Source organism: Branchiostoma lanceolatum, chromosome 7, assembly GCF_035083965.1.
Source record: "Branchiostoma lanceolatum isolate klBraLanc5 chromosome 7, klBraLanc5.hap2, whole genome shotgun sequence".
In the NCBI taxonomy this organism is placed as follows: Eukaryota; Metazoa; Chordata; class Leptocardii; order Amphioxiformes; family Branchiostomatidae; genus Branchiostoma; species Branchiostoma lanceolatum.
Window position 1 is genome coordinate 11,361,301 of NC_089728.1, and position 19,574 is coordinate 11,380,874.

General features: G+C 39.1%; 2 protein-coding genes across 13 annotated transcripts in view; one reads left to right on the plus strand and one right to left on the minus strand.

The window, feature by feature from the left end:
• The window catches only part of LOC136439256 (CD109 antigen-like), a 35,920-nt gene extending 33,841 nt beyond the window's left edge, over nt 1–2,079 (minus strand). For 10 of the 12 annotated variants that reach the window (XM_066434560.1, XM_066434548.1, XM_066434557.1 and 7 more), the window contains exon 1: nt 595–640. In XM_066434560.1, coding sequence (XP_066290657.1) covers nt 595–625 — 31 coding nt within the window. In that variant the 5' untranslated portion in view covers nt 626–640. Of the gene's footprint in view, nt 1–594; nt 711–1,946 lie in introns of those variants that run through there. The other 2 variants (XM_066434558.1, XM_066434559.1) reach the window with 2 other exon arrangements.
• A 1,690-nt stretch (nt 2,080–3,769) lies between these two features.
• LOC136439269 (zinc finger TRAF-type-containing protein 1-B-like) lies at nt 3,770–18,566 on the plus strand. Its single transcript, XM_066434589.1, has 6 exons — nt 3,770–3,792; nt 4,077–4,311; nt 5,467–5,705; nt 10,771–10,982; nt 16,605–16,783; nt 17,068–18,566. The coding sequence occupies exons 1-6, from the start codon at nt 3,770–3,772 to the stop codon at nt 17,278–17,280; spliced, it is 1,101 nt and encodes a 366-aa protein (XP_066290686.1). The 3' UTR covers nt 17,281–18,566.
• Nucleotides 18,567–19,574: the final 1,008 nt, after the last annotated feature.

The following is a 19,574-nucleotide window of genomic DNA, read 5'->3' on the forward strand; positions in this document are numbered from 1 at the left end:
ATTTGTCTGGTCCAACATCCATAAAAAAACTTGATTAGTGCAACTCAGCCAAATACCAGAACTATGACATGTGAAGGAATTTTCATGAATGATTCATTGTTCACTGAAAATTAAGCTCACTGACGCAGCATGCAGCACTGGAGAAAAAACATCTTATAGGACATCACAAGCAGCAGGAACAATTTTTTTATATGTTTGTCTTAAGCCACCTGCTTTATGCACCAGCAGGCTTGCAGATTTTAGGGTATCGATTATACCTTGCACTTAACATTTCAAAGAGAACAATAAATCTTATTTCACTTTGAAGTCACAAGAACCCAGCCATGGTCCGAACATCCAACACAGGCAGAGTATTGAAGCGACCATGTCTTATTGCTGCCAAGTCACTCAAAGTCTTAGACTCAGAAGAAATGTTGACTCCATATAATTTGCTCGGTACAGTGCATATGAGTCAAAATAGTATTTTATAGTCTTGGGAACAAATTGGTAGAACTGAAAGAACTAAGGAAGGTAATGTTAAAAGAAGTAAAAAAAAAAGATGCAACGGAAACACAAGACAGTAAACTCTAAAGTGATAATGATAAGTCAAAATACCTATATGAAAAGATAAACTCAGCCCTAGCATACCTACCAGGTGTCTACATGAACCTTCCTCGTCTATGCGTCTTGCCTACGTGAGCAAACTTTTCTCACATGATCAGGATAAATAGGAACGTAGGTATGTGGTACAATGTTCGAATGACCCCTTGATTCCATGATAAAATCTGACCAATCTGGCTTCACTTTAAGACAAACACACCGTTTAAACTCTTTTACACCCAGGTCAAATAATAATCTTGTCAATCAGATATGTCCTTCACAGTCGTTAGCTGGTGTGTTATGGCAGTTATACCGGCTATATAGACACAGATACATTGATAGTTGCACGACAGTATACTGTCATCATGTACTAAAGTGGACCATAGCCTCAAATCTCAAGAGTATTGGGACTGTGAAAAAGTTGAGAGTGTCAGTGCTGATAAACAAAAACAGTCACTGTGACCATCGTTTTCTTGCCCATTGGACTCTTGAGGCTACATATCATGGGATATCAATAACGTTAACTGTTAGTGGTGCTATTAGATATTACTGCTAACGTTACCTATTTCATTATAGCTACTATGGAAAAGGAAAGGAAAACCATCACATGTAACAATCAAATTGTGTATACATAACATTAATTACTTCTAAATTACTTAAAGCACTATCAGTGTCAAACCTACACAAATATATTGTTACAGAAATTGTAATCACCACAGCATCTTCATTGCCTATCCGTGTGGTTTGCATAACGTTATCTGACAGATCCGTTTTCTGACACTTGGAAATATTAGTTTTTTTGCAATAATATGTCATTATGAACTAAATAAAACATTAGCATTGTGTCTCGAGACTCTCGACATAACAAATTTGTGACAATGTCCGACAAAATTCACCCGCGCCCTGTGTCTCTGAAACTAAACAGTGGGTCTTTGTCAAAAATAAAGTTCGCCTCGGGTCTGTGTTCCCCTTGATCCAAGCCATGCAAGCGGCGAAGCGAGTCAAACGATAATTTTACGAACAAAGTACGAGGTTCAAGCAACACGGACCAAAGTACAACACTGAATCTGGGTCTGCTTCTCCCGCCGACCTCAACATAAATACACGGGGCGTTAACGTGATCGATGGACCAGTTAGTCTAAAAGTGCCTGTTGATCTTGTAATTCACAATAACTTTGGCGTGCCCTCACGCAGGACACATGTTTTCATTCCGTCAGTTAAGAAAACTTTCGGGTATTTTGATTCTGTTGACCCCAGCATAATGCACGGGGATGCGCTGCAGCGTCATTAATGATTCCATATCAATTTTGCAACGCTTAGCTGAGTCTTAAGATTTCTGGATAACAACGTCCAAAACAGGGACTTACCTGTGTTACGTGCTCCTCCTACAACGCCTGAAGCCAGAATATACCTGGCACGCAGCTCACTGGTGCTGGTGCTGAGGGGGTCTGACCGGATATGACCTCCGGTGACACGGACACGCCTATCTTCTTACATCACATGACCTCAATGTCGCAATACAACGAAAAGGAGAGAGCCCATCTCCGCCAGGCTAATTTGCATGCCAGTTTGGCGGCCAGTTTAAATCATTGAATTTGACCAAGTAGTTTGGAAGATTGCAATAGGAATTAGTTGGGCAGGAAGGAAGCCGATGATTGAAGGCATGATGATTATTGTGTTACTTTCTAAGCAGAGGTTCGTTCCGCGGACATGAATAAAAAGAAGGACAATATGATATAGGATATTAATATATTAAAAAAGCCAAGGACATTTTAATGTTGACATCAGTGTTACTTACTGTTTTGTTTGGTTGAATACAGGGATGAAAGATCTGTTGGTTGCAATACCGTGTTTTATCACTTCAATTCTTTTTACATGCTTTATGGCAGTCAAGTTTGAAAATGTGGATATCTTCTTTTTTTTGCCCGCGCGTACTAAATTTGGAGTCTGCAGAGCATCTCATCCATAAAATTTACTTGCTGTGACCTTACTAGTATTTATCATACAGCTATTATGTTTATCAGCATTTTAAAAAATCAGAATACCGCACGTACGTGTACATGTACTTTGAAAACAGCCAGGCGGGTCTGCAATGGGGGCGAAGGTTATGTAATATTTTATAACGTTATATTGAATCTCCTTGGTTTAATGTGCTCGACTCGGGCAACTCCTCGATAAGGGGACCCCTATTTTGTCCCTTCCGAAAGACGGCTGTAACTCCTATTCTCCGTGTATTTACACAAGCTCTCGGCCGGAGGTTACTGACCCCCAGCCCATGGCGGTTACAGGCCGGCTGGCCACTAGGAGCGCGATTCGTCAGGCTACTATTCTCCCAGCAGGGCAGAGCTATCGTTTGGGGTGTTATTGTGGGTCCAGCTGTGTTGTGGGTCTGACATCCAGGTAAACTTCTAGCCCCGAAACCGAAACCTCTGATTGGAGAATAGTATGCAACTCCAACTAGAATAGCAACATTTTGGGGAAAATGCAGGATATTCCCCTCCCATTACCTATACCTCAAATATGACATCCTTAGCATTGGCTGTAAGGGTATTATGAAGTTTCTGTATAAATTATGCAAATGAGGTCTGCATTAGCATAATTTATAGACAGGTGCGTTCACCTTTCCTAGAGGTACCTAAAACTCAAATATGACATCCGTAGCTTATACGGTAAGGAAAATTCAAGTTTATGCATAAATTATGCGAACGAGGCCCTCATTAGCATAAAAATGGTCAGGTTTCCTGACCTTTCCTAATGGTACGAGGGGAATATAACAATGATGCCCTTCCCGGATGTGCGTAACGTTAGGTGCCGAAAAAAAGGCAATTATTATTGTTGGATATCCAAATATGTCAACACTCTAACAAACAAACCATCCGTCAGGAGGAATGATTACAACATTTTTATCGGTACAAGCTTAGATAACCTCCTTGGATAACGTGACGAAATTCTAACATATAACCCCCATTGAAGATTACAAGTTTTCAGAGGGCCTCCTATCGACGCTTACAATAAATGCAGGCGCTAGGCGCCAAGGCTTCAACAGACACATAAACTGTATTTTTTTCATTATCATCTAGGGGGTTTTGTCCTCGATTTCGTGTGGAAACTACTAATTAAGTGAGCCATTTTAGAGGAAGGATCTGAAAAGCTGGCAAATTCTGTTCCATGATGAGGAGGTACTTTGATGATGAGGAGGAGAATGATGAAGAGGTGAGTGTTACAGGCCCGTCCCATTCGTTGGTTGTAGTCTACAATGTTAGTGGTTTGTCCCGTGACTCCAGTTGCTATGACATTTGCACCTGTTCAGCACGACCAGCGATTTACGAGCTGGAACCATTTCAGGAATTATAATTTACAACTCTGGAACGGTGGGTCGATTGTAGCGTTGAAAATCCGGACTCTTTGGCAAGGTTTCCTGCTTTTTGTGTGAGAACTGGCTGGTCACATTTTGCAACAAAATTTGCATATCTATGACGAAATATCTGACGTCACAGAACAACAAAAATGGCTGACCTCGGAGGGGAGGAGCTGCCGCAGATTGAAGAAAGTTCCGAACAACCGTCGACTTCTCGCGAGGAAGATGTGGAAATCGTCGAACCAGTCAAGAAAAAGGCAAAGAAGGAGTACGGGGACGGGAAGCGGCCCGAGGAAGACAGACTCGAGAGAAGACTGAACGGAATTCTGTGCTGCACTGTTTGCCTGGACCTGCCCAAATCTGCTGTTTACCAGGTTCGATCTCACAAACAAATTCCGATCAAACTCCATCTGCCGGCTGTATACAAGTATTCTGTGCGAAATCAAAAGCAAGCAATTTTTTCTATGCAATGATCTTTTTTTTTTACACGTAAATCTTGTTTGTGTCAGCATTCTCTAGTTGTTTAGGCGGGTGATGTCATTATGTTTTGCTTTTCCAGTTGAGCAGTCAAGCCAGACTAATTTAAATATTTGTAAGTCACCCGGCGTGATGATTTCACATGCTGACAGTGCTATATTTGGGCTCCTCGGACTTTTGGGTTGTCTTACCATATTTGTCTTGAACTAGGATGGTTCGTTTGGTCTTGACTGTAACTATGCAGAAAATGTGCATAATTTGGAGCAAGCAAAGTAATGGTTGGACTTCTATCAATGGGACCTGGTTTGCAATTTGTGGTCAAAGGTATGCATAGTACCATTATTTGTAATCGACTTGATTCTATTCTCACTGACTGAATACTGATAATTTGTAACACATTTGTTGTGATGATGAAATCCTTGGCTTGACAGGCCCCCTGGAGGTTCTCACGCTCCTGATTGGTTAGACTCGACCAATTATGTGGTAGAACTTGGGTCACATGATCTAGGTGAAAGAGATTACATCATTCTGTCAACAAACCCGTCTTATTGTTGGGTGAAAAACAAATAATTAACGGTAGTTGTAAAACACCACACCGCCATGGGTGAGGGGGGATTGGGATGATACAATCTGTTTACAAATGATAGGTTGATCGGGATGAAATAACATCTTGGCAAATTGAAGAATTGTAGACATGAACACGAGAACATTGCAAACCAATTTTCCTCATTTGATTACAAGGTCTTACCAAGGACTTTATATAATGTCCTTGGTCTTACACTTACAGTACTGAATCACCGCCCTGTATAAACACACACGCGCAACTAAATGATGTACAAAAATGAGGTACAAGATCTCTTCTGTGCAACAATGTCAATTCTGTTGTTTCTTTTTCATTGCTAACATATCTTCTTTAGAAGGAAACAATTCATGAGAAATGTTTACACTTTGCCACTTGTATTGAAAGTACTCATGGAAGAGTTAAAAATTGCTGCAAAATGCCTATAATTTTAACAACTTGATGATTTTTATTTCATTTTACTTTTCCCCAGTGTACAAATGGACACCTGATGTGTGCAGGCTGTTTTACACACCTGTTAGCGGATGCTAGGCTGAAGGATGAGCAGGCGTCCTGCCCGGGATGTCGCACGGACATCAGTCGCGGGAACTGCTCCCGCAACCTGGCTGTGGAGAAGGCAGTGAGCGAGCTGCCAGCAAACTGTCAGTATTGTAGCTGCCAGTACCCTCGGAGCAAACTGGAGAAGCATAAGACTGAGGAGTGCCAGGACAGGTACAGTATGTCTGTCTATGTGGGCCACGGGGGAGTGTACCTGTGCCCAAGCCCTCAGCTGTATGTTCACCTACACTGACATTGGATAGGTATACACATTACTGCTGTTGAACCCATGAGTAGCACCATACACCGATTTTACAGTCAGTAGCACTGTGTTTGCAGCTCACTGAAATTCAAAAGTTCTATTAAGTCACAAAAGGCATATCCTTGCCAAGCTCTTATTGCTGAGATTTATAGATTCTATCACAGCATCAGGAAAAATGATGTTAAAGAAATAGAAATATGTTACAGGTTTCCATTCCCTCATGCAAATTCTGAAAGTCATGTAAGGCTAGTTCAGAAATGGGCACATCATAATTCCCATTTGTCGATCACCGAAATGCTGACATAGGTCTTGGCTAATTGGAAAAAAATTGATACAGATGATTTATGTCAGGTTCACCTTGAAGAGCTACTAGCATAGCAAGCACACATGATATATTCCATTCCCTTTACAAAATTGGAAGCTGACATGATAATGATGATAATTCAAATTCTTATGTCCATTGAGAACATGGCTCACCTCATGAAGATGATGATCTTACTCGAACAATATTTGCCAGCAAATTTAACATTAACAGGTAGGGGTATGTAATTTCCATGCATCTCAATGTTGATGACACTCTAACCATGATCAGTCTTCTGAAATATTTGGAATTTTGATGAATTTATTGGTTTGTTGCATTGATATGTAAATAAGATGAGAAATTGCATACTCAATAATACCCTTGATAATACAAACAAGTTCTCATTATCATGATTATTGGTCATGCAAACAAGGCCCTAAATAGCATAGCCCATATCCAAAGATGGCCTCCTCCACCATTTTTATATTAGATTGCAAGACAGTGCCAACTTCCTATCCTTTGGCAAAAAGCTATTGTATTACCCCATATGTAACATTTCCTCATTGGTAGACCTATTGAAAATGAAGCCCAAATTTACATACTAGTAATCTATGCCTAAAGATGTTCACCTTTACTGAACTTACATGTCACAGAGCAAGTCCCATCTCTATTATATAAACTAGTAAACTATTATTATTATAATAGTATCTTAATATGATCAAATACCGGTACCCGGTTGAGGTCCATTTTTTAAGTACCTGCTGAAAACAAGCACAAGAAACATCTTTGCATATTTTGCATGCTTTTGAAATCTGACTTCCTGGTCTTATACAAACTGAAGGATGAGAACATGGCCGAGTCAGGTTTAATTTGAGAACGACATATAATGTCAAGCCATCTCACAGGTTTTTGCTGCACAGGAAAAAATACCTGATATATCTAATTCCTAAAAGTTACCAAGCAACGTTGAGCACTGTGCAGAGTATATATTACATGTCACAAGTGTTAGTTAGGATTAAAGAATCTGGCTGTTGCAAACACAGTGCTACATATTTTAAAATTCTTGCAAGTTTTAGGACATAATTTGTTGTGGCCAACTTTGTATGGTGCCATGGGCCACTATAATTGTCCTGTCCTGGTCTGGGTTGTATCATGTCATTCACAGTGTAAGTAGTTTTAACCAAAATGTAGTCCCAAATGAAGAAATACAACCAGCAATGAATTTGAATATACAACCTCTCTCATCAATTCAAAAGGATACTTTCAAATTTGAGTTTGGAAGGTCACTGCAGAATCTTAAGAAGAAAGGGACGAAGCAGTCAATATTTTAACATTAGTCCAGATGTTGTGCAAGACTACATGTATCCACTACCAATTTGAAAGTAAAATCGATCGATACCTTTTGAGCCATACTGATCAGAAAAGAATGCTTGTTTTGTAACTTGTGAATAATCCAGCCAGACAATATATGCAGCAATTATAGATTCCAGCAATTATCAGACCTATCAAATCCGCAGAAAACTGATGCTACACAAACTAGCATGTTAATGACATTGATATTTCTGACATACTGTGATATTGTAATTACGTAGAGTAAGAACTTTAGACTATTTGGATCATGGTAACTTTGGTTGATGGCATAATTGGCATAGCAGTGAAATTGCTCGCATATGCCTGGTGTTTTGGACTATTTTGTACCCACATTGATTTTCAAGTAGTGAGGCCCACTTTAGGATAAAACCAGTAAAAGCATGCATATTTAATGCTGTTTTGATTTTGTCCCCTGAGGTACAATGCAGTGTCATTAAAAAAATCAATATGATATTGTCAAAAGTAGGAGAAATGGGGTGTTGAGCTCCTGTTAAATCTGACAGTGTGCATATCACCTGTGCTAGCTACTGTTTATTAATTAAAACCTTACCTACAGTGGTTAAATAACATAACAAGGCAAGATATGGTGTCCATAGTATCATTTGGCTTATTAATCTAATGACATTACAAAATGAAGAGAGGTAGGTTGTATAATAAGATGCCAATCATTCTTGCACATTTTTTCTAAGGTGACAATTTTTTTAAAGAGCAGACCATATTCTGGTGGCATACATGTTTTGATTCTGAAGCATTGAAAAAAAAAGGAATAAATCTAATAAGACTATCAGGCTAGGTGTGTCCCTGTCAAAGATTTTGAGGAATGCCCAAGCAAACCATAATAAAATCATTTCGAACATACATATTATTAAGTGGTCTGTTGAAAGCTTGATAACATTTTCCTTTTCCTCGAAAGTGGACTGGCCCACCTGTGTTCAACAAACAGTTGAATGACCTGATAGTCTCGATCTGGACAGGACAGTTTTGTTTTATGATTAATGTGAGAATGTCAATAGGCCTTTTTGTAGCACAGGGACATTTAGCAATTGCTGTCTGTTTGATTGTGATTATGATGATGATGAGGTGCATGTTATTTTCTATACAGCATCTGTATGTGGAAGCATAGAGTGTCACTGGAACTGTACAGTGTGTAGAATCTCACAAGAATGGTAGCTTTTTGTCTTTTTCTCTCTTGGTACCTGATAGATGCACTCAGGAGCATCTAACCATGGAGCAAAGAGGTTCAGCATCCATACTTTTTTGCTGATTAATTATTTGAACACAGTGAAATCTCAAAAGTCATATTCATATCAAAACATAACTCTAACAAAATCACAACTGTCAAAGTTCCTTTTTTGAGCCACCTAAAATCACAAATGATTACTATATACAGTGCCAACACCAATTGACATGATCACTTCAACATAGCATCAACAGCCATGTAGCTGCAGCAGTCAGCAGTCCATCACCAGCAGACGTTACAAAAGCAGTGAAGTTTGTGCTGCGATCAATCGATTATTGCTTGTGTAGAAATTTGCCTGCCAGATTGGGAGGAGAAGACAACAGTACCATGATGATGATGTTCAGCCTCACCGTGGATGATGTTGATGTAGACTCTGGGGATGAGCTCCATCCACCTATTTACCTGGGGTTGGGAAGCTGGAGACCACAGCCACTGTCAGGATGACGATGATGCAGCAGCCTGAATCCATGCTTCAGAAGATGATGGAGGATGCAGAAGGCCATACCTATGCTGCCTGCAGGTCAACAGATGCGAGTGAAACCTGTGGTCAACAGCCAACTGATGATGATGACGAACTCCAAGATGCCTACTGGAGAACAGCTGTAGTCCCAGCAGTTACATTCAAGAATTATAAATTATCACATTTTCATTGTTTTTGGCAAAAACTTTGAAATAAGTATAGAGAGGTTGCTACTTATATATGCTGAAAGCTTGCACAAAGTGGCTCAAAAAAGGAATTACGTATTATGGCATATTGGATGTATGGCATCTTGGATGTATGTTCTGGGTTTACGCAGATTTTTTTCAATTATGCTAAAATGTTTTTTTGATGGATGTTTACATTTGGATTCAAACAGCACTTGATGCAACGGGCAGTTGTATATAAGCTCAAATGTCATGCACACAAATGCACAGCAGTTTGCAGAAGGTTATATTTAAGCATAATGGAATATATGGAACTTCCTGGCATTCAAAGAATAGAAATTGCTCAAAGTTAACTTCTGTTGAAAAAGCCAAATGACTTCTGCTGTAACAAAATTGTAATTCATATGTTCCATTTGAAGTCAGATCCTACAAATTAGCTATTTTCTCTCCACATCAAATTACTCACCACAAACACAGAAAATCTATCTGTGATGTTTCAAGTTACATTTAATTTGAGAAAAGCTGTGTTCACCCAGTCTTACCGAGTGTTCTCAACTCAGATTTCAGACTACAAAATTTAGTTTCCCAGACTAATAGAGATTTCACTGTGACAGTCATTTCACTCCAAGTCCCAAAATCTTTGTCCTTCCATCGGAATCCATCCGCATGCCTTTTGCTATCAGCTTAATGTGAGCTCTGAAATCAAGAGGTATTTCTCTTTAAAAAACTATTTTTTAGATGATACTAAGTAATAATCTGGAATGGACTGATCCAGTAGTTGATTCAATTTTTTGGTTTTAAAAATCATGGAGAGAAAATGTCCAGTGTAACATGGCAACAATTTGCCTTTATTATGTAAATTTGTTCAGCCTGGAGGTACGTGGATCATTCAAGAAAATTGCGATCTCACTTAGAAACAAGAGGAATAATTCAAATTTTGGGTATGATTTTCTTTCAGGCAATGCCCTTTTGAAAATGAAAATGTTTTGGTTTCCCCAGTATCTCTTAACAACATTTTGTAACTTTCACATGTCACAAGTCTAGAATGAAAAGCTTTTTTTCAAAATTTTTGTGAACCACTTTGCTCCATGGCCAAAGAAACTTAAGGGTACAAAAGAAGTGTCCACTGTGATTTCTGCATGGTGGATGAATACTCATATCCTTTCCTTTAGATGTACAGAGCAGTGAACATTCTCTGCTTCAATACACAGATGTCTCTTGATTTTTCTGTGCTGTTTAGCAACTTTGCCTAGCTCAGTTGCATGCATGTTCTGTTCCATGACTTTCTTTTACTCTGTTACTTTTACTTTGAGATGTGTATCTATGTCCCAACTTTGTGAAACAAAGAGCAGACCTTATGGATTTTGCTGACGTTTTGTAACAATGAAGTATGCCTTTCTAACAACCATAACATCAATAGGTTGACAAATTGCAAGTACCGTCGCATTGGCTGCCAGTGGAGAGGACCGTTCCATGAGCACAAAGAACACGAACAGGACTGTTGCCATCCAAAAAAGAGTGGGGCAGACATAACGGAGGCCTTGGATGTAATAGACCTAAAGCACAAGGAGGAACTGGAATTGTTCAACCATATTTTCAACCTCCTCTCCTTTGAGAAGATTGGCTTCGCTGGTTAGAAACCTGATTGCTGAGCTTTTCACTTACTGAGTACCTTGTTTTTGTGTAGTTCTTTTCTAACGAAATGTCTGCGGTTGTTTTACTAAGGAGTCTACTGACATAAGTGAAACCCAACCATCCATTCATCCTCTGACACTTGTATATTTAGTTTGTTTGAAAGATATCATATTGATATTGGTAGTAAGTAGCCAATGGAAGCAAGCATTCTTTCCTCATTTTCTCTTGCAGGAGTGTTCCAGATTTTTTTCCTCCATTTTGACAACTTTCACCTCTCTGGGTGTGCCTGAGGTTTTGTAACTTGTTAAATCCAGTGTTGTTGCTATTTGCAGCTATCAGGTTCTAACACTTTTTACAGTCAACTTCAGCTAGCATATAATGTATCATGTATTGAAATGTCCTATCAGCTGTACACCTTTAGTGGAGTGGCTGAAGACAGAAATTGCTTAATCTGTAGTGCAGGTGCAAGTACTAATAATGCTCCTAAGTCAGACTATTCTCTAGGCTTGCAAAGTTGTAGTCAGAAAAGGACCCAGAAGTAAATGATTTATCTCCAACCTCCTTCTGACAAAAGTTTAGTGGTCATTGACAGTCCCCTATTAAGCATAATAGACAATACCTTTGATTAAATTGCATCTACATCTTACATCTTACACTAATAGACCAAGCTGAAAACTAAACATAAAACTTTGAAACTCTGACGATTACAAAAAATTGTCCGGAAAAGCTATAATACCTGCATGCTACAGACACCACCTATGAAAAATCTTAGTTACCGCATCTGGCCAGAAGTGCAGTTAGTCTGATAGTTGGCATAACTTGGCATTAAAAAAACACTGGTGGGAACATAACCATATACAATTGTGGGAACATAATTATATACAACAATCCTCACTTCTTCACTACACTAGGTTCATATTCAGTTGTAATCAAGGATAACAAGAAATTAGTGCAAGTAGACTTTTGTTCATTTGGTAATTGTTCTGTTAATCAAATTTGGAAGAAAATCAATTACAAACATTTTACATTCATGATCATTGAAAATGCTGTAGAAAAATCCAAAGAAAATTATTTTTCTGAGATGTTTCAAATCAGTAGGACATGCTTTTCTACCATCAGGGCATTACAAGAATTGAGTTTTTAATGATGTATATTAGCAGAATGGTGGATCCTTAAACAAAAAATGGACATGCTGGGAAACTTTTGGTCAAAGGGAATGGGATTTTTTTGGCATGTGGAACCTCTCATTTCTGTGGTGATGAGCGTGGACCTGCAGGCAACACCAGCAAACCGAGTCTGTGATGCAAGGACCTGTCAGACTGTTGTGCACAGAAGAACATCCTTCAGCATATTCCTAAGTGAAGTTACACCATTCTGTACTCTCAAGAAACCTAGGTTCACATGGACGATGATGGAGGCACAACATCCTAATAGAGTGGCAGCAGCTGAGGCTATCATGCCATGATCCAAACACAGTGACACCAATGGCCAACACTGAAGAATCTGTTCCTGGAAGTGCAAGTGTGAAGGAGGTGGTAATGTGGAGCTGACAAAGTGGTTTCTGTCCATGAGAGAAACTGAGCGAAGCGAGTATCCCGTATACTGAATTGAGACCATTTTGGAGACGGAAGATGGAAAGCTTCCTGCTGCTCATTTTGAGTCGAGTAAGCTGCTGTGGCTTCATCACATCTCTTTCCAGAAGAAGCTACAAGAACTAGGCTTCAGCAGAAGAAAGATCTTATAGCCAGTGCACGGGACAGTGTCTGAGGGAGCAGAGGCAAATCTGTAATAGGTGTTAGTCATCCATTAAGGCATCCAGAAAGGCAGAAAGTCTGATCAGCGGAAAGTGGTGGCTACCATCTTGAGAAAACATTGGTTGAATGAGAGCCAAAACTCTTAAGGACAAGTGGCGAGTCAGCTGATGATTCTGTTGGTGATCGTGCTGGATCATTCCATCAGGAAGAGGTAATATTGGTCCTTAACTGTGAGAATCAACTTGAAAATAGCCTACATTGGACTGTTCATACCATCAAAACCTCAGGACCCGTTCAGAGCCATCAATGATTTCAGTAAATGATGTCTGCAGAATTTTGTTCTTTACATTGTCCAGACCAAGGATCATCTTTGGTGGCTAAACATTTGACAATGTGTTGACATCAGTGCAGACAACTGGAGAATTCACTGCAGGGCACAGAAAACTAAATCAAGTTTAAACACTGGCAACAGAAGACAGCTTGGAAAAGTATTGTCTATCACCAAGGAAAATATTAGTTTAAAAAAACATCAAAATCTAGTTTGCAAGGAGACTTGTACATTACTGTTACAGAGGATCTATTCTGGCAGTTTCTATTGGTGGCCTTGTGGCAGCACTTTCTGGCTCTAGCAGTGAAGGAATTACTTTGTTTAATATAACCATCCACTCAAAAGATCTGGACCAGAAGCGGCAGTCTGACACACCAGAAGGGAAAGGGCAAGAAACAAACTTCTGCTAATGCAGCTCATTTTGCAGCCGTATCTGTTCACCTGAAAGTTGGCTGTGCTTTCTTTTATGACACGACTGATGTCTTCATCACTTTGAAGTTTGAAATGGATTCCAATGAATCTATTATTTAAAGCCATGTTGTAAATGTGTATCTGCACATACATGTGGCGTCATGTTGGTGTAATGGTTAGAGTGTTTGGCCCAGAACCCCAGTGGTCCTGGGTTCGAATCCTCTGTCATGCCACTGATGCCACCGATGTTGTGCCCTTGACACTTTAAACGACTTTCCTTACTCCATCCAGATGTAAAAATGGGTACCTGACTTCGGTTGGGGAGGTAAAAGGCAGTGGAAGGAGAGGGTTGGGCTCTGCCTTCCAAGACCATGCCTTAGAAAGTTAGATCCAGTGGATAACAACCCACTGCCACTACGGCCTCAGAAAGGCTATGTACAGTATATGCATCAATTACAAATTATTGTATTGTTCATCCCAAGATACTATCTTTAAATGCAGTAATCATAATAAATATATCACAAAAACCAAGCAAGGTATTGAGTCTTTTTTTCACTATTTGTAATGAATATGTCACACAAAGTTTACTTTGATGCTATGTTTTATATCAGCATTGAAAAACTTTGTGTGAAAGCCCAGTTACAAGCCAACGGAGCCCCAGAGAGGTGACTGGAAAACTGTGCAAAAGTAGAATGTCTTGAACACTCTGGCCCAACAAAGCCCTAACTCTGTGTGAGATGAGAGGGGCAGCTGTACGTGTGAGTATAAGGAGTGTGGTGAGAAGTTTGAATGAGCCTAGGTTATGCACTTATTCTGTTTGTGTGCTGGCGTGGAGTGGTAAACTGAGGGTAATGTTGTCATGTGGACCAGGTGACCAAATTCTAGTACTCCAAACATTGCCACAGCTCAAGCCTGACTTTTTGTTCAGCATCCATGTAATTATGTGTTTTGATGCGTTGCTACCACCAAGATTCACATGTGTCACAGCAGGAATATGTCTCCAAAAGCATAGCCTCTACCAGGCTCCGTGGATCGCGGGAAAAGTGGTAGAAATTGGCCAAATAGAGTGAATAGTATGCTAAGGGACTACGAAGAGAGGGTCCTTTGGTGGCCTATTGGACCCTCCCTCCGTAGCCAACTCTCTAGAGTCTCTTAGCATACTATTCACTCTAAATCTAATCGAATAATTTCTACCTTTTTCCAGCGATCCATAGAGCCTGGTAGAGGCTAGTATGCACACTGGTGGAGCCACCGGTCTGGACTTGGAGATAGTGGTATAATCATAAATTATGATAGAAGTACAGGATATTTCTGATTTGCTTACTCTGAATCAGTATTTGCATAGTTAAAAGCAACCACACTGTAGTGTCGCCTTATTTTCCGATTGATTACTCCAATTTACTCCATGTTGTGTGGGTTTGTCTCTGTTTCTTGGGCTGAAAATGAGAAGTTTCAAGACTATTTGAAGACCAGACCTTGATTTCTGATTGGATTATTGAAATTGCAAATTTATGTCTTATAGTGTGGTCTTTGTTTCTTGGGCTGAACGTAACAAATTTTAAGTCTATTTAAATCGAAGGCATGTGACATTGTACAAACTTTGAAGTATTGAAAAAGACTTTGTAGTTACGCTGCAGTATGGGGAAACAGTATTTTGCCTTGATCGGATATTCATGAGTCTACCAGATGTAATCTACCAATTAGCGTTTTGAACAATATCGATAATATTTCTTTGAGTTTTAACCTATAAATTTCAACATCTATATATGGAGAAATTGTTGAGAATGATAACCAACATTTGTTCAGCTGATTTTTCTTTTTCCTGTCATGATTTGCATTCTTGAAGGTTAGACATTCAGGAACATGATATTTACACATGCAAAGCTCTTCCTGTGGTAATATGTGTACCAGTTCATAGCATTCCTTCAGAAGAACTATTTGACCTGTCCAGGACCACATGTACAACATTACCCTTACTCATAACATGATTCATGGCAATGCACTCAGGGAACAAGCAATGGCTGGATGCAGCTAACTGTGACTCCTTGATATTTATACACAAACTATGGCAGGAGTCAGACTGTACTGTCTAGTAATTACAAAATAAGCGTCCATCTTAGTTTTAGTTATCACGCTGAAATTTTTGTGTGGTAAAAAGTTACTTACAGAAGTTCAAAATTAAACCCTCAAATGCATAATGATTGCTGTATGGAGAATTGCACAGCATTAAAAAAATCTTTGAATTTGAGAGGCTCTGTCAGAAAGATTGTGAAAGAATAACCATGAGGCTTGTATTACCTGCACTTCTGCAAGGTTTAGATATATGTGTCATTATTCTTATTAAATGTTTGAGAAACATTCCTTTGTCCATCTCACAGACCTGTTGACCCAACCAAATTTACAAAGCTTATTGATAAAAGTTGTTAGCACATAGCATCTAATTATTTATAATATTATAATAGTACTTGTCCAATTACTAGTATTTGAAATTGTAGTCAGATTCACCAGAGATTTGCAAATTTACTCCAAACAATGTCAGAAATGCAAAGAGATTGAATTAAAGCATGATTATAGGATTTGTAATCATTGAAACATTTTCTGGTCAACCCCAAAAGTGTGTTGTTTACGACAGCAAAGTTGTATCTTAATTCTTGATAGTTGCACAGTGCATCTATGCCAGTTATTTTAATTTTAGAGACCTGATTGTTTGGCACCAAAAATAAGTCTGATGATCAGCTAGTTGCAAAAGTAGGTACCAAGCATCAAGGCCAATTTCCTTTCAGCTTTTTCAAAACAGCAGTAAAATAAAACTGAACACTTCTGATTAAAACTGAACACTTGAAGTCCCATTCTCTCCTGGACATGCTTTGTTTATAGCACAGTCTTGCATCAAACTTCTCTGCCAGCAGAGATACAAGGCTGCAAGTACAAGAATTTAAAAATCTGAAGACAGCTTGAAATTGTCAGGAAGCCGTTTTTAAAAGTTTTTTTATAGTTTCATCAATGCCATTGCATGTTCTCTGAAATGCTTTGTAGCAGTTATACTTAATGCTGTTTATCACATGTCCATGTATAACCATGGGTCTTGCCTGATGCTGACACCAGTATACTGTGGGTGTGTTGCAGATATACAGCTACGCCCCTACCGTACGGATGAGTTCATCACACGTCTCTACTATGAGAGCCCCCGCTTCACTGTTCTCAACCAGACCTGGGTGGTGAAGGCGCGCATCAACAACAACGATCGCGAGCCCAACCTGACAGTACATCGCCAGATCAGCTACCAGATCATCCTCAAGTCAAAGGTCTGTCTCAACAAACTTTGATGAAAAACTGCTTGGCTTGCTTACTATCTGTAAATATGTGCCATTTCTGTATTTAACTATTGCAACACGTAGTTTTTGTGATTGTAATTGTGCTGAAATGATTCTAATTTGTGTGAAAATGTTCAATTAAAATGAATCAGATGTGGTCCTCGACTGCTGAAAAGCAAAATCAGTTGGTATGAGGAGCAGTATTAAACAATTTATCATAGAAATACAGAGAATGTACTAATGACTCAACTGTGAACTGATTGTTCCACACTCAGGTGAACACCAGTATAGACATGAACTTCCTGGTGATGAAGGGACCATACGACGACGTGAAGCTCGAGGCGGCCGTCAAGCGCTTCCAGTTCTCCTCGGACAGCCTGGAGACGGACTACTACGAATTCCCCCTGGTCACCGCCGCCGAGTGTAACAAGCTGCTCGCCGCCAGAAACATCAACCTGCGGATATTCATGTTCCAGGTCCAGAAGTAGCCTGGCATCAACAACACGTTCAAGGTCCAGAAGTACTTGTAGTGTGCTCATGGCGGAACAATCAGTTGCAGCTTTGTTATACTCAACTTAACATCGGAACAAATTTTGCTCATCTTGCCAACTTAGAGACGGAGGATGGAGAGGGAACATCCACCTGTATCACAAGCCCTGAATAAACTAAACCACATCTCATGACTGTGAAGAAGGTACAAGAAGGATTCTGTGATTTCTGAGTCTACAACTTGCATCTGTGTCATCAATAACATTTTAAAGTCTGCAAACCATCCAGAAAATATGTTAATGCTATGAAATCAAGTAATTTTAGTTAAGTGATTTTAAGTTTCAACAACATAATATCCTAATATATATTTTAAACTATAATGAAATTTTAATACAGTGTGGTAAATTAACAAAATGCTGATGTAAAGCAAGATGAATGTGTGCAAAAATGTTAGAGAAATACCTTAACTGTAAAAATGATAAAGAATGCAGTTTTGCCTAACAAAACTGTCCTAGAAATATCATAGTGTTAGACTTCTAGATATCTAATTGCTTGAAACTGTGGTCAGAAAGGGACTGTGATTAACATAATATTCTATTTTGAAGAACACCTTTGATTACTTAACCTTGCGTCCTGTAGCTACAGTCTAGGGATTGATCTTATGGTACCATTATTCAGCCATGTTTAAAGCACAGAATGTTAGCAAAGACAATGTCCTATATCCCCCCTCATTTGTCTTTTGTATTTAAAAGCTCATCTGCATTTCCAGATGCTAGTATGAACTTCTCATATAGCCTGCATGTATGTACAACAGAGGATTCTTTGGCAAATAGCAGGAATTTAAAGTATGGATATTTTAGCCTTAGGTATTGGTTGAAAGGGTTCTATGAAGGACCCTGATATGTCAGACCTACAGTGGACAAGTGGCCACATGGTAGTGGAATGTCAGGTTGTCTAATAATTCCGGCAAGTCTTCCCAATGTGTGCCTGGGAATTGGCCTAAACGTACACACAATATGCTATGACTTTCATCTGTTAGGTTATTTGCAGTATTATCTTCTAGAATTAGCATATTTGCAGTTCTGTCCTGCTGTTGTGGCAGATTCCTGCATGCCTCTCATTGGATACATGTGTACTACTAAAAGTGCCCGAGTGTTTTGTTTGAGTATTGTTTGCAGTTGTGTTTTCAAAGATAATATTCCAAATGTTCAGTCTTGCTGTATTTATGGAATGATTTACCGACCTCATATTTATATCAAATAAACCTAATGGAAGTGCAGAAGAAGATCAGTCACAACATGTTCTTATTTGTTTAATGGTTCAGCCAGGGCTGTCCAACTAGCCTTTGGCTATGACAAAGAGCTAGCTCTGCTGACACAACAGGATGTGTAATTAAAAATAGTACATTGAAAAGATTTGGCATGTTCGGTCCCACATTTACAAGCAAGGGTCCGTTTATAAGCAAAATGCCTGTCCTTAGTGCTGATTGCATTGAATAGATATATTTCAGATGAATAGCAGTCATTCAGAATGGAATCTCAACCAAAAATTTCTACCAAACAATATCAAAAGCCATCAACATACCTTTTTGCTGAATTTCATCCATGCACGTCTTCCTGGTCCTGAACACTTTTCATACACATCTGTCCTTGGTGCTGAAATGCCATTAATAGTTTCAACAGGTTGGTAAATCACTGGGTATCAAGGTTCTTTGTACACAAGCGATGCTGATGACCTGTAAAAGTTTTGTTATAGTCCTTCCTCAGGGCAATACTGACTGGTTCTGATTCCCACTGCTGTGTGAATTCCATGGAGTTGGCCTCATGTGCCTTTAGTAACTTGTACTCCTGCATTGATGATCCAATGACATGAATGGAAGCCCACTTATACATTTGTAAGAATGAAGGTGATGGCGATTACTTACCATGTGCAGTGCATAGCTGGCTTACTACAAAAGGGCCACCAGTAAAATCTAAAAATATACAGATGTGAACAATAGCACCTAAATTTGTATACATTTGTAAAATATCGCAGAGCTTTGTATTTCTAAAAGATAAAATAACATATGTTTAAAAATTATTCTGACTAAAGAGATCTGTGTGCAGTCACTTTCAAGAAGATTCCGAAATGTTTCTATTAGGATACATTCAGAAACATGTTCAGATGTACATTGAAATTTCCAAATTTTTTGAAAAATTTAGAATTGTGTATCAAATATTTTTTCCTTCAAAATAATTCTAAATTCTTAAAAACTAGTATCTACAAATGCTTTTGGTGACTTGGAATGGAATCT